General features: G+C 33.4%; 1 protein-coding gene across 1 annotated transcript in view; it reads left to right on the forward strand.

The window, feature by feature from the left end:
- Positions 1–16,498, forward strand: part of NBEA (neurobeachin) — a 512,054-nt gene that overhangs the window by 69,866 nt on the left and 425,690 nt on the right. The window contains exons 8-11 of the mRNA XM_012723168.1: positions 551–659; positions 10,946–11,052; positions 12,747–12,944; positions 13,502–13,635. Coding sequence (XP_012578622.1) covers positions 551–659; positions 10,946–11,052; positions 12,747–12,944; positions 13,502–13,635 — 548 coding nt within the window. The remainder of the gene's footprint in view (positions 1–550; positions 660–10,945; positions 11,053–12,746; positions 12,945–13,501; positions 13,636–16,498) is intronic.

The raw sequence follows: 16,498 nt of genomic DNA on the forward strand, positions 1-16,498 counted from the left end.
CGAGGCAGACCTCTCCTGACCCGCCCGCTGCTCCCCTCAGCAGTGTACTTCATCGATCTGCCTGTTCTGTTCCCCACTCTGTCTCCGGTGAAGCCTCTCACTGCCCCTGAGCCTCTGGCCTGTACTCCAGTTCTGTATGCACAATAAATAAATCTTTAAAAAAAAAAAATGACTTGTTCAAATTAGAGAACAATAATACAGAACTAGAGAAAAACTAAAGAATTAGAAGCAAACTAGCATAAAATGTAACCATGACTGAAATTATTAGTTTTTAATTTAATGTCACTTTAGCTTGTTCACTGTATGTGAGGAAGTATCTTAATTTTGAAAAAAACATTTTTTAAAGATAATTTATCATATTCTTCCTGTTTTTTAACTTTAAAACAAATAATTATTTAGGCAAAATACTGCATTTAAATATATGAATTAGTTTTTGAGGCACAATATACTTAGGGAAATATTTAAGAACTTTATTTAAATCACTTTATTTAAATCAATCCTGAAATATTTTGTCATTACAAAATAATTTGATTTTTTTTTTAAAAATCAGAGCTATGACAAGTGCTTTCTTGGATCTTTAGAAACTGCTGCTGCTAATACGGTTTTTTGTGGTCAACTTGGTGCCGTGTATGTATTCAGTGAAGCACTCAATCCTGCACAGATATGAATTAGTTTTTGAGGCACAATATACTTAGTTAGGGAAATATTTAAGAACTTTATTTAAATCACATCGGCAATTATGACATTACAAACTGGAGCTGAAAGAGAATTTTATGGTCTAAGTTAAGTATTTGTAATTCTGAAGTCTTCTATAAAGGTGCTGAATTTTAAAAATCTCAATTTTTAAATATTCAGTATGAAGATTGTGTTATGGAGGACTAAACATTAAAAACATGCTTTTTATTGTCTGTAATTTTGAGAAATACTTCTTTTATTTTTATGTTCTAAGTTGGATATATCTTACAGTTTGAATTTACACTTATTAAAAATTTTCTTCTCCCAGTGGTTTCAATAACCACAATAAAATGAATGACATAAGGGCTACAATTTTTATATCAAGGTGACAATAGTTGTTATCATCTTTCTTCCATATCATTTTGTTTATTTAGTGTACCTAGAGATGAATTTGTGCCTGTACATTCACTTTTCTTTATGGGTCCTTTTTTTGGGTTTGAGGTTTAATTCTATAATGTGTTGGCTTCATGGTAATGCTTCTGCAACTCATGTATTTTGGTTAATATGTAGCCTGCCTTTTCCTATTTCTTTGCCTAGATCCATTAAATATTTGAAGTGGTTTTCCTTGAACAATGACAGAATAATATTAAGTAGAGTGACAAAACAGTAGAATAGAGGTAGAAAATTAAAAAATATATATATATATGCAAACCAGATGTCTTAACAGGAGTGCTGTAGTGAAATTTCAAAATTAATTGTAACTTCCTGGCAACAAAAAGGAAAAAAAAAACTAAATATAAACAGATATATAATTTTCCCATTTAGATGGGACAAACACTGTCTGAACCATTTGTAAAGTTAGTAATTTCTCATGTGGTTCTTACCATATTATTTCATAAAAGCAATGAAAACCAGTAGTAATAGTGTCATTTTCTTTTATATGAATGTACTCATCTGTTACAGAATGTATTCCTAGCATCCAAACATATGTAATTGAGTAACTGTATCAAGTTGGAAATTTTAATAGAAAATACCTCTACATTTTTGATATTGCATGAGTAGTTTTTTTTTTTTTTTAACATTTTGACATTTAATGAGCAAAGACCACTGTGCCTTTTGCTCTGTATGAATGTTGCCTGTAAATCCATGGGTTTATATGTATTTTTTTTTTCATTTGTATATAAAGTGTTGGAGTGGCCCAGTGCTTGTGAGGGGCCAAACTCCACCCCCTGCTTTTCAGAAACCCCATGTCAGACGAGTGGACACATGTGCTTGGTCTGAACTCTGCCCCAGATGTCCTGAATCATGGGCTGCTGTGAAGGTGGTAGAGTTGACTGGACATTTGTGAGCCTTTAAAAGGGAACAAAGCACATGAGCTATATTTATCCTTTCCTCTCTCTCCCTTCCTCCATCACTTACTTCCTACAGCAAATAAATAAAAAGCTACTTTACTCTCAAAACAGGGTAGAGGGAGAACTCAATGTATAGAGGGAGAAGGACTAGTTACCTGATAGATGGTGCAAAGGTGAGGCAGGCTGCTTCCAACTTACTCACCTCAAGGCATACATGGCTGGGTGGAAGGCCAGCTGCCTAATGGGCTGGTTGCCATCTGCAGGAACACCAGCCAGCAGCTACTTATAACAAATTAGAAGGTGAGAATTGTCAGCTATGTACACATACAAAAATCAAATGGAAATTTTAGAACTGAAAAATAATCTGATGCAAAATTTTTATATTATTTTGGCTTATTAGCAGAATGGATATGAGAGAAATAAATGAACTTGAATATAGATTGACAGAAGAGAACACTTTTAAAGCAGACAGGGAAAAAACAGACATAAATCATATGCATGATTTGAATAATTGCATACTAATCACAAGTCATAATTGTCATGGAGGGCAAAGCAAAATCTCTCAACTGCATACTCTCCATCCAGTGAAAATATTCTGTTGTATAAAGTAAAATTATGGCAGTTCCTGCTGTGGATACACTCTGTAGGCTGAATAAGGAAACTTGATCATTTGGAATTAATGAAAAATTATTAGAAATGATTAGTGTATCAGTAAAAATAAAATACTCCTTTTTAAAAAAATATGCATGATTTACGAAAGCAGTGTTTATTTTTTATGATGTATATAAGTGTAATATATGTGGTAATTTTTAACAGAAGGTTTTAATAGGAAGTAATATAGATGGATCTATATAGTTGTAAACTTTTCATATTTTACGAAGTTTCTGTGATGTAAATTATTGACTAAGTTTCAGTAGCCAAAATGAAATTATTTAATTTTCCTACAGTACATGTTATAGACCTCTATTTCAAATTAACATATTGTCAACATACACTCAATAGAAAGGAAAAACTAAATGCATCCTAAAGGAAACAAGGTAAAATAAGAAGCATTTACTGATTCACCCATTCTCGTAGTAAATATTTTTATTAAATATTGTTTATTAGTACTATTATTCTAAGCTTCTAAGTGATAGGGATATGTCTATTAACAAGATATAGCAAGGGTCCTCCCTGGTGGCACAATGGGTTAAAACATAGCACTGTAAAGCTAGCTGCAATTGCTTCAGCATGAGTTCAGTGTCCCACCTGGGAGGTGATCCACATGGCATGGCATGGCAGACTTCCGCCTCTCCTGCTGCTCTCATCAGCAATGTACTTTGTCAATATGTCTTTTCTGCTCCCCACTCTGTCTCTCTGACTCTGGTGAATCTTCTTACTGCCCCTGCACCACTGGCCTGTACCCCAGTTTTTCATGCATAAAGAAAGAAATTAAAAAAAAAACATAGCAAAATCTTTATTGTTGGGAAGAAAGATACTTTTATCAAGGGAGGAGATAGACAATCAAACAATAAAAAAGGAAAATGTCTGCTAGATGATGAGCTAGCACAATTGCTAAATGATGAAATGTATTAGTGGAAAAATAAAGCAGGAAAAATAAAATAGGAAAGTACTGTTTTTAAATAATAAACGTGATTAGGGGATTTCTCATTGAAGACTTCAACGAAGTCAAACAACCAGCCTTGTCGATATATGGGGAAGGGCTTATACCACCAGTGGGCGAGCCGATGTAAACCCTTTAACAGAATCTTACTTGGTATTTAAAGAACTCTGGCTGTTTCACTGTGACTTGGATAGGGAGAGTGAGTGGGAGAGAAATTGAAGTAAATTCAGAGAGCAACAAAAGCTTGTTGGTGATTGTTATGACTTTGATTTTTATTTGATCGAGAGGGAAAACCTTTGGAGAATCATGAATGGGTTTGTCTGATAATCACTTTTAAAATGATCATCTGGTTTTATTGTTAAATAGGGTACTATGATGGAAATAGAGACATTAGGTAGGAGGCTATTACAACTGAACATTATGCTTTTAGCAGCTGCATCTGTGGAAATACAGGATCTTGGTTAGATTTTTTAATAGATATACCTAAAATAAAACACTCAGTAGTCCACTATTGGGTATATTTTGGAAGTAGAGCCAGTAGATTCTATCATTATGAATATGTGGTAAAAACGCAAGGGAATGTCAATGGTGACTAAATATATTTTGGCTTTGAACAACTTCTTTGATGACCATGTTATTTACTAAGATAGGGAAGACATGGAAGGAGTATGTTTTGGTGAGGAAGATCAAGGATTTAGCTTTGAACATAGTAAGTGTGAGATGTCTGCTAGATACCTAAATGGAAAAGTGAGGTAAGTGTAGTTTGGGGGATATGTCTAGATTGGAGCTAGGTATTTAGTGCTGCTGAATTGTAGATAGTATTTAAATCCAGATGATTGGATCTGAGTATAATTGAATTCAGAGGCAAAAAATAACTGTGGTAAATCCTTGAGAAAATTAATGTTTGGAGCAAAGGAAAATAAAGGAGTAAGAAGCAAAACTGTAAGTGTTTAAAGAAAGAGGAAGTAATTGTCATATAATGCTGACAGTGAATAAATCAAGAACTAAAAAATGGTCATTGGATTTAAAATTATGGTGGTCATGGGTTTCTTGATTAGAATACTTCAGTTAAGATGGGTGGGAAAAATACATTTTATTTAAAGACTGTAGTGTCCTTTTAAAATGTGAAGAGAAACTAAAATATTTTATAATGAAATGTAGTCAGTTTTGCTTGTACCATTAGATTCCATTTTACACATAGACATTTTTCTATCCATCATATTTTCCTTTTGATCAAATATTTAGATGTAATTTTCTGATTTTTTTTTGCTTTTACTATATTATATATTTATGTCTAATGCAATTTATAGGTAAAATTTTACAGATACACAGATATACAATTAATATAGTTCTGTATCATTTTTCATTTAGTAAATATCTCTTGGAAGATATATACATATTCAAAATATGCTGTCAATTTTCAAGTTATTTGTAGTTCTTTTCACATTGCCTGCAGGGTCAGTTTGTAAATGATACAAGTAATAGTTCTCACTACTTTAGAATGGTACTATATTTTTTGATGAAAGATGGTTTTGTGCTATATATTAATTCATCCAGCATGGCTTTACATTATTTTTCCTCTCCAAAAATTAACTATATCCTTTGAGGATGACAGTTTGTCTTCAAAAACATAATTTAAAGTTCTGTACATACTTGTCAATAAGAGAGCAGACACCAAACACTATGCTACAATTGTTGTGGGACCCAGTAACCATGAGACAATAAGCATGAGAGGAGACCCAGGCACCATCATCTTAACCAGGATGCTGAAACACAGACACCCTACTCCACCCATCCTTGCTCACCACCAGTCCACTGCCCTTTGACATTCCTCAGTACTGCCAGCTAGCTTCACGTTAGCAGAAGGTAATCACAAGGACGACTTGGGAAATAGTTAAACCTGATATTTGGATGTGGTTTCATCAATAGGAATTTCAATAAGTGACAACATTTGTGTACCAGACTTCGTAAATAACCCTAGGAAGTACCTATGTAGTGTAGGTGACAGAGACGATGGAGTTCACTGGTGCCAATGGAGAAAAGACTACAGAGTCAGTAAATGGTGAGGCCCTGGTATGGTGCAAGGCAGGAAATATATAGCAGATCATTGCCTTTATAGATGCCATCCTTGTTGCTGGGATTCTTCATGTAGTTACCAGTGGAATAAATGGAATCTTGAGGGTGGGGAAAAAAAAATGAGAGATTGGAGAGTGCTATGTAAAGCCAGGTCCAGCAGATCCATTCTTATTGTTGGCTACAGTTTCAGCCCTACTAATTGCAATATGCTTTTGACCATAGTATTCCAGCCCTCTTGTGAATGGAGAAGTGATGATGATGTTGGTGACCAAAGAGCAAGGTAGACCCGTGAGATATGAGGGCATATATCACAAGAGCCTATTGCCAAAGATAAGGAAAGTAAAGGTGATGAGACCCAAGACCAGCAGTCACATTGAAGTTGTGTGCAACTTTAATTATAGATGAAGATGCACAGAAAACTATAAGATGGCAAATTCAAAAGCAGTCTATCTACCAACTGAGATTTATCCTTTCCAAAGAGTGAACAGGGATAAACTGAGTACATGCAGATTCACCGTCTCTGCCAGCATCCAGTTTAGTCATCAAACAAGTAAAAAATGGATATAAAATTTTAGCAATAAGAAATAAATACAAGATTAGAGTTGAAGAACTTTTGCTCTCTGACCAGCTCACTAGGTCTAGCTAAGGATTTTTTTTTAATCTTTACCTAAAGATGTCTCTTCTTGGTAAAGACCACATTTTTTAAAAACCTTGTTTTAATATATTATTAAAAGCTTAAAAACTTTTCATTTTTGTTCATGTTGAGATTTTAATAACCTAATTTGTAATTTGTAATACAAGTTTGTATCTTTATTTTTTTGGGTGGGCCTGGATACAAGTGTACTTTATTAATGGGACATGACAAGGCAGAGTCCTTAAGCTTCTCCCCTTCTCCAAGGGGCAGAAATGGAACTGTGGCAGGTCAGGAGATTCTTAGAGTGAATCCCCAGTAGCTGAGGATGACTCTTCCTGTTGTGCTCTGGCAGGACTATCGGTCCAGTGTTCTCTTCCTTTGAGATCATCTACTGTATGATGTCCACTACTCTGTTGCTGTTGTCAAATTCATTGTAATACCAGGAAATGAGCTTGACAAAGTGGTCATTGAGTGCAGTGCCACTCCTAGCATTGAAACTGGAGTGTCATTGTTAAAATTGTAAGTGATAACATGGCCTTCATTTAGCCCAGGATGCCCTGAGGGGGCCCTGTTATGCCTGCTTTATCTCTTTCTTGGTGTTATAATATTTGGCAGCTTTCTTCAGGCAGTTCAAGTCCACTGCTGATACGATGGATGTGGGGACTCAGAAGACCAAGCTAGTCAACTTCCCATTCAGTTCTTAATGACATTGCCCACAGCTTTGGTGGTGTCAGTATGATGTCCTGGGCAGTCCCATCACACCACAGCTTCCCAGAGGGGCTGTTCAGTTTTCTGGGGAGCAGTGATGGCATGGACCATGTATTCTTCTAAGATGACAAAGTTATCATGAATGACCTTGGCTGGGGCAGGCAAGTAGTTGGTGCAGGAGGTATTGCTGACAACTTGAGGGAGTTGTAATCCTTATGGCTTGTGCTCATCACAAACATGAGAACATCAGCAAAAGGAAGGTGGTCACCCTTTTGATTCCATCCTTCATGTGAGCCCTAGCTTTCTTCAAGGTAGTGAAGAAACCAGTGGACTTCACAACATGTTCAGCACCAGTATCACCCCATTTGATGTTGGTGAGTTCTCACTCTGGAAGGTGGATATAGACTTTTCATTGATGACAAGCATCTGCGTCTCAGCCTTAACTATACCCTGCCATGGAAGGAATCATACTGAAGCATGCAAACCATGTAGTTGAAGGTCAATGATGGCAACAATATCCACTTTGCCAGAGTTGAAAACAACCCTGGTAACCAGGCACCCAATCCAGCCAAATCTGTTCACACCGACATTCACTATGGTGTCTGAGGGTCACACTGGGACCTGTAGGGGAAGAGGCAGCTGTCTGTAGAACTGGGAGGACCAGAAAGCCTGATATTTCCTCCATCATCAGCAAACTGCTAGCCCCAGTGAAAGTCTCTACAAAATGCTGTGGATTATAAAAGTAGTTTTTGAAAAGCCCTAGCTAGATATAAAGAATGTTTTAAGCAGTGAACTACATTTATAAGTAGTTTAAGATGATTCATCTGTAAGACCTATCACTTGTTCATTTATATTTGTTTAGGTATATTGCTTTAAATATCAGACATTACTTTTTAGATATGTACAGTTCCACAGTTTCAATGAATAGTGAAAAGAGTATTCTATTTTTCTGAAGTTCCTGTTCCCTTCCCTGATACCACAATGCAGTGTTATTAACAAGACATAGTGCCCATATTCAGATAAGTTTTGCCTATTAGCCTTAAGTTAAAATGCTATGTTTTTGTCCAGTTGATACATATTTTGTATATACGAATGATTTTTTCCTATACAAACTTACACTAATAATACTACCTAACACTACCTAAGGGCAATTTAGGGTAGTAGTATAATCTAATTTCATTCCTCCTTTTTCAGAATTCTCCAGTTAGTATTTTAAAAGTGTCATGAACTCAAAGATTTACATGTATTTGAGATATTTAAATCTATACCACATATTGACTGTTTGAAAATGAAATCGTACCACCTTTGGGCAATGAGTATCATTTTCTTTTTGACCTCTATTCCATTGGCATGTCTATAATAGTCTTTGATAGTTTCCTTGCTGTTTCCCATGATAGTGTTTGAGACCCATCCTGAACATTTTGTTGTTTCAGTCCTGAAATTAGTCATTACTCCAAGAATCCCCATTTCTATTAGTGGAAAATGGTATTTAAGACAACAGTTTGGGGTCTAGGGGTGCTTAACACTATGAAATTGGTCATTATTTTGAATTCTTTTACTTTCAGTTCAAATTCAGGAGTTGTCTTGTTTTAAATTTCACCTAAGTTAAATCCAAATCTTTTCTCCCACATTGAGAATCCTATTTGGCAAGTGCAGTGAGGATGATTGGCTTGGAAAAATCCATCATCACATATACAAAAATCTTTGGAAAGTTAATTGAAGTTAAGTAAGGTCATTAAGGTGGGTTCTAATCTAGTATGACTGGTATTCCTATAAGAAGAAAAATTTAGCCATTATCAGAGAGATCATGTGAAAATATAGTGAAGAGAAGATGGTCATCTACAGTCCAAGGAGAGAGAGACTTCAGAAGAAACTAACCCTATACACGTCTTGATCTTGGGCTTTTATCCGTTGGAATTTTGAAAATAAAAATCTGGTGCTTAAATTACCTAGACTCTGAATAACTTTATTTTGGCATATTTTGTTATCTTAGCCATAGCAAATCAATGCAAGATGTCTATATTGTGAATGTATTAAGTTATTACATACTATTCTCTCATTTCACTCTTATTAAAGATCTCTAAGTATATAGAATGTATCTTAAGCAGGCTAGATAGAGCAGTTTTTCAGGTTTGTTTGTTTTTCCATATGGATTCCTTTGTCACTTGAGGTTGACTTTGGCATTCTGTGCCTCTTTTAATCCTTCCTCAATTCCAGCTCCTCACCACCCTACTGGAGCTCCAGTCTCTTCCACCTTCTGCCGAGCTTGATTTAAAGCTTGATTTAACGTGGTGTCCCTCTCTGGAAACAATGTGACATCCCATGTTGGGTAACCAGCCTAGGCAGATGTGTTTCCTTCTCTGCTTGTGTCTGCCAGCCCTTGCTTAGTTGCTTCTGTGTGTCAGTGACTCCTCAGCTTTCCTAGGCTGCAGTCATCTTTGCCAGGCAGCCTTTTTATTACTGTGCCCTCTTCCAGTCTCCAATGTGCCAAGCCACATCCTTAAAGACTGCTTTCCAAAGCTTACTTCGTATTCAGCTCCCTATTCTCAGCCTCCCTCTAGAGTCTCTCTAGAGTCTATCTAGAGTTCTATTAGGACTCTTAACTCCCTAAACTCTCTTCACATTGTCAGTGCTTTTATAATATGTTGGACCTCACAAAGTTCAGGACTCTGCTACCCAATGGGTCGCTGTGACTCCCCTCCCACTGTATTTCTCCTCGCCTTTGTTTTAAAATAAATTATTAACTAAAGATATCTTTTGGCCACTTTAGTGTTACTTAATGTTTTCTAGTTTCATTTAAAAGAAAATTATTATGTTGTGTAAATACTTCTTAAAATAGATAGCATACTATTAAATGAAAACACATGATTGCAGGAAGCAATAAATAACAGTGCCAGCTACCATCATAGAACTTGAACTATTAACTCCATTCATAATAGTTTTTGTTGTAAATCTTAGGAAAGGGCTGCTTTTGGGTATTTAGGTTCACATTCAATTTTAAGACTATTCAGTTTTGTTTTTTTTTTAAGATTTATTTATTTGTTCATATAGAACTGGGGTACAGGCCAGAGGCTCAGGGGTAGTGAGAGGCTTCACTGGGGAACAGAACAGGCAGATTGATGAAGTACACTGCTGGGGGTGCAGCGGGCACCCTGCTACACCATGTGGTCACCTCCGGGGCAGGCGGGGATCGAACTCATGCGGAAGTGGCTTTAGCTTCTCAGTGCTGTGCTTTAACCGCTGCGCCACCAGGGAAGGCCGACTATTCAGTTTTTATAAACAGTTTGAGCCTATGGTAGCTACCATCTTGTATTTTTGTTACTAGAAGATCAGTTCTACTTTATACTTATTGTCCTGGCTATTTTCAATAATGCATTAATGAATATATGGGCACAGACATCTCTTTGAGATAGTAATTTCATTTCTTTCAGATATAATCCTAATAAATGAAACACTAGATCTGTTTTTAAACTTTTAGGGAAACTTCATACTTTTTTCCTTAGTGTCTGTACTAATTTACATTAGCATCAATAATGCACAAGGGATACCTTTTATTTACAGCCTCACTAGCATTTATTATCTCTTTCAATCCTAGCATGAAAGATAAAGGCTTACTTATCAATTTTTAGTTGAACTTTCTTTTTGTTATGTAGGGTATTAGAATCATTGCCTGATGTATATAAGGGGGTAGGAGAAAAAATTCTGACTGCTGTCTAGGTAAGGGGAGGTGTTTAAACTGGCCTGGCAGGGTGCCATTCAGAACAAAGGAGTTAAGTTTGATTAACTGAAGAATGGGTTAAAGTAAAAAAAAAAAATGTGGACATGGTCCTGACTATTTACAGGGCAGTTCATACACAGAGAAGTATGAGGAGCCCTTTTTTTTTTTTTTTTCCCCAGATAACTGGAGCTTTAAATTCCTGTTGGTTGTCTCCCATATTCTGGGGAGCTCTCCTCCTCTGTGTCAGCAGTCCCTTATCTATGGCATGCTTAGGGCTCAGTTTAAGGTTAGTGGAGTTTGTGAATGATCAGGCCTTGTCATCTCCTGATAAGCCTCCAGCTAAGTTAATGAAAGCAAAGCAAAATGCAAAGTTTTCATTTTTTTCCTTTGAATACTTAGTTCTGAGAGCAGTTTGACCATTTAATTTTGATTTTAACTCAATGTAGGGGTAGCAAAGATAATTTCCTGAAGTATATATTAAAATACTTACTTTACATTATAAATACAACCATTGTGTAACACAATTAGGTGTGTTTTACATGCTAATGTCTCATATAGTTAACTCATAATTTCATTCAGTTATTTAAAAAAAACTTTCAGGTTATTGTTACAATCAATATCTATTCCTAACTATGATATAACTGATTTTATTTTTAAATTTCAAAGAAGGGCAAATTTTAGTTATGTTATCTGATACTGAAATATCTCCACATATTTAAAAGAAGAATAATATCCTGTTCTTGTAATACCCTTTACAAGATTTCTAAAATCTTAACACATGCTTAAAGATTAGGTGTTTATAACTAGGATCATGATGGAAAGACTCTAGAAATTAAACCAGAAATGGAAAAATGATGAAATTTGGCATATTTGGTATTCAGGGCTTTTTTTAACATTTGAATTCAATTTAAAAAATTAGGTGAAAATTCATATTTATTTTTCTGTTAAGAATGTGGAAAAATTGGCAGCATGTGACAGTAGACAATTTGAACTGTAAAAGCTACTCTAAACAGATCATGCATTCATTAGATTAAAGAAGTCCTTACATGCTTATCTAGTGGTCTTTTGTGAGAACCTGAGTTTGGGACATTTGATTTAAATTTAATAATAATAATGAAGTAAGGAAATTGGAACCATATGAATTAAATGATCCATTGACTCAAAACAAATGTCAAAAGAATTAGTGGAAGAGCCTGAGTTAAACCCATGCCAAACCTCTGTAAGTCCCTTAACCTGAGTTAGTAGACTTGGTATTTTGTTCTGACTCCATCAGTCACTTCTATACCTTAATTTCTCAAACATTTGTTTTCATAGTTGTAAATTAAAAAGAAAATACTGATAATATATAGTGGTGTAAAGGGTTAAATGTTAATTTGTCAGGTTATTATCTGCAGAGAAATCTTAAACATTTCTAACAATACTTTTCATGTTTTAACTGATACATCTTTATTTTTTATTATATAAAATGGTAATGTGTTTTCATGAACTGTTCTTAGGAGTTTAACATAATTACATTTTTTGTGCAGAAAGTTGTTATTCAAAATGTTGATGTTTATTAAAGTCATATTTTTTCATGTAAATATTTTTGTAGTATCATAGTTATTTCTCTGTATTGGTAATTCATGAGTGAATCCCACCTTATGTAATTGCTTTTTAAAGTGTTGAGAAGAAAAATTAAACTTTGTGTTATGAAATGTTAAATTCCTGTCTACATTTAATATAATTTGTATTTATATTCCTTCTAATAAAATTATTTTGGAAATTATGAAAATAGGAAGACTATTAATGGTTTTTATAACATAACTATAGAACTAAAGTGACAATAACAAAAATAATGTAAGTATGCCATTAATGAGTACCTGACACATGGTAGGCACACATAATAATTGCTTATTGTCTTAAATATTTCTCTACTTAGAACTTCACAGTTTTATTATGTTACATTTGAAAATGGTGTTTCATTTAGTTTTATTCTTTCAGAGCACCTTCAAGTTTAAATCTGAGAGCGATATTCATTTGGCAGAACATCATAAACAGGTTCTATATGATGGGAAACTTGCAAGTAGTATTGCATTTACCTATAACGCTAAGGCCACTGATGCTCAACTATGCCTGGAGTCATCACCAAAGGAAAATGCATCAATTTTTGTGCATTCCCCACATGCCCTAATGCTCCAGGTAGGTAATAGTAAGATAATTTTCATGTTCTTACGAACAGTAACAGTATTGTTAGATTACGTATTAAACATTGCTCTTCTATAAGTCTACAATTGCTTTTATTCCCTTTTAGTTCTTTCAGCAACACTTTTAAATCTCTTTGTGCCTCCCTCATCAATTTGCTTTCATTCCTGTATTCTGTTCTGTATCTTCTGACATGAAGTCAGTTGACTGTGCAGGTGGACAATGAGTTTTTAAGCATAAATATACTTTAACAATGTATTTGCCTAACTCTTTAACATAAAAATTACTTGAGTGTTTTTTTAAACCCAACAGTGTTTCTTATTTTAAAACTTTTGATGTATAGCTTCATATTCCAGTGTAAAATATCTCAATTGAAGATTTCAGATTTAAAACTGATCTGCAAAATTATTTCATTATTTAATGTATATTGAAAATTATATAGTAGGTGTTTATATATCTTAACTATATTATTTAATTTCTTAAAGATTGTTTAACAAGGGAGTTAATGATAATGTTATACTACAGAAGTTTAATGTATTTTGTTTTCAACTTAGGATGTGAAAGCTATAGTAACACATTCAATTCATAGTGCAATTCATTCAATTGGAGGGATTCAAGTGTTGTTCCCACTTTTTGCCCAGTTGGATAATAGACAGCTTAATGATAGTCAAGTGGAAACAACTGTCTGGTAAGTTTTCTTTGAATTGCAATTGCTGGTATTTCTTAAGCTCTTAGATAATATATTGTGTATTCATTGCTGTATAAAATATTATATGTGTTTTTGTCTTTTTAGAGTTAATAAAACATTTCTTTAGGCTAAGGCACATGTGTGTGTGTGTGTGTGTGTGTGTGTGTGTGTGTGTGTATATATGATATTAAAAAAGACCTGGAACATAAAGGAATCATTCTCCTTGATAATAACTATTCTTGCCAGCTGGAGCATAATGGTTTATATTATGCAGTTGATAAAAAATATTAGTCCTGATTATGTCCTTTACAAATGCTCAGTTTGGATTGTCTATGAAATCATGTCAGGTTAAAGAAAATTACTAGGACAAACTTTATTAGGATGGATTGTATTTAACTTCAATAATTTAAATATTAAATAGTGGCATTATTTTCTAATGCTGTATCATAAGACTTGCCCAATATTCACATTGGGTTTTCTTTGTGTATAGCTTATAATTTAGAATCCAGCTCTAACAGTGGCATGTCCAATATCCCATTTTATATGAAAATTAAATGTCTTGTAATGAAGCTTATTTCATATGCAAGTTTTTGTAGTTTCCCACTTTTTTGTTAAGAAATACTTCATGCATTGAACTCTTATTTAATGTTTTAATCTTTAAACCATGTATATATAAGTAGTTAAATGTAAATTTAATAGCTTTTTTAACTGTATATTCTATGTTTGGAGAATTTAAAGAGAAAGTAAGTTAAACAATATTTTTTACTCTAAAAGTAAAATGTCTCATTAGTATGTATACATATACATGAAATCCCTTATGGATAATCTTACTTTGAAATGATGGACAAACTAGTGAGTGAATTTAAGATGGGAAAAATTTAAAGTCCAATTAAATGCAATATATAATTTTGTCATATTTATTATCTATTAATATATTAGTTATTGAAATGCTGAGTTTACAATTCTTAATAATACTGTTGCTGCACTGGGACTCTCTTTATGTAAAGTGCAAATGCAGATTTTATCTGTACATTTATAACATTCAACCCCTACCTATGGGTTACACTTTCTTTTATAACAACACATTGTAAAGGTTGGAGTTTTAAAGTGAAAAACTGAAGTGAAAAAAGAAGTCATGCCCTCATGTGATACTACTATGAGATACTAAGCAGTTTAATTGCTAAGCATATCAGTATAGTGAAAAAATGAAAATTTAAATTTTCAGTCCTAGATTTAATTTTAAATTGTCTTAGTCTCATTATGTAAGTGATCCGGGAAACATGATCCTTAACTTAAAACCTAGTCACTGCTATGAAAAGAAGTTAGAGATGAAATTAGGCAGTAAAAACTCCATGTGTGATTTAAATAATTCTTATTAATGAATATGAAATCTATAATTATTTTAGCCTGAAATAGAAGTTAGTACTTTATCAGGAGACATTAGAAAGATTATATATTTTGAAATGTTATCATAACTAAAATTATCACAGGAACTTGCATCCTTAGTAGTTGTTTATAAAATTATGGTACTTAGTAGTTGTTATAAAATTATAAAATTATGAACATTATAACAACTACTACGGATTATGGTCATTATTATTTATTGTACGAAAACCATATTTGACAGGTTATCTGGTCCATTCATTCACGGCATGTGATTATTTTTCATTGCTTGTCTACAAAATTCATTTTAGTGTTTATATTATATTTTGGTATTTTGTACTTATTTCATCCTGAAGTTATATAAAAGACAGAGAGATCAGCATTTCAGTTTTCATTTTGATCTGTTATTTCATGTTCTTTTACATCACTCATTAATTTCTTCAGTAATTAACTTTGACTTTCCAGTGATATTCTTAGCTTATAGCCATTAGAATATAGTAAAGTATCATATTCTTCTTTAATAGTAATGTCATAATAATTCAACAATACCATGTGATTTAGTAATTGCTATTTTGAATGCTTTTCTATTTTTCAAAGTCCTTTTCTTTATGTGTAGCTTCTTTGTATGTAGTTTCTGAGGTTGTTTATTTTGTGGACACTCCATCAGTAATACAGTCTTTTGTTATTTTGTTTGAAGAACATAGATACTTAGGGTAAGGTTTCATAGAATTTCTTTATGGTTATATCATAAACTTATATGGGTGAATGAGATACTGAGATAAACTATTACCTCATTTTAGTATAATATTGTTCTAGGTAAAATGGGAATTGGTTTTAATTTTTAAATCATACATAGAAAATTTGTCGAAAATCTGTTTGCATAATAAAAAAATGACAGAACTTGTTATGTTGTCTTATTCTTAATTATTTTTTGCAGAAATTGAGCTCATGTATAAGTTACTTTTCTGCCATCTGTTTCAAGGTGAAACTTTTTAGTTTCTATTCAGTTCCTTTATTCAATAGTCTTTTTTTCATGAAACTTTATTGTTTATATAAGCATTACCTCTGTTGGCAGTATTATGCCATTGTTATAAACCTCAATGTGTTTATTCTATATTGGGTAATCTTATTTTCTGAAACATTTTAACACGGGCTTAATTCGTGCAGATTTTTTTTTTTTGTAGTTCATTTTGTTATGAAGAATATATACTATATTTGTTATATCTGTGAGCTTACAAGTTATAAAGATGGATTCAAATGCTGAGTTTACTATATGTTCTTGGTGCAACTTTCTATGTGTTACTAAGTTTTAAATTTCAGTTCCCACCATTCAAAGATTAGAACACTAATAGCCCACTGAATTGTGTAGGTTAAATGCGATAAAATATGTAGATCCCCATAGTGAACACTCAGTATAAGCTGGTTTTAGTTGTTATAAAAACTTTGTTAGGTAATCTACAAGATTATCTGTAATATGGTA

This window comes from Condylura cristata, unplaced genomic scaffold (assembly GCF_000260355.1).
Source record: "Condylura cristata isolate star-nosed mole 26May11 unplaced genomic scaffold, ConCri1.0 scaffold00010, whole genome shotgun sequence".
NCBI classification, from domain to species: Eukaryota; Metazoa; Chordata; class Mammalia; order Eulipotyphla; family Talpidae; genus Condylura; species Condylura cristata.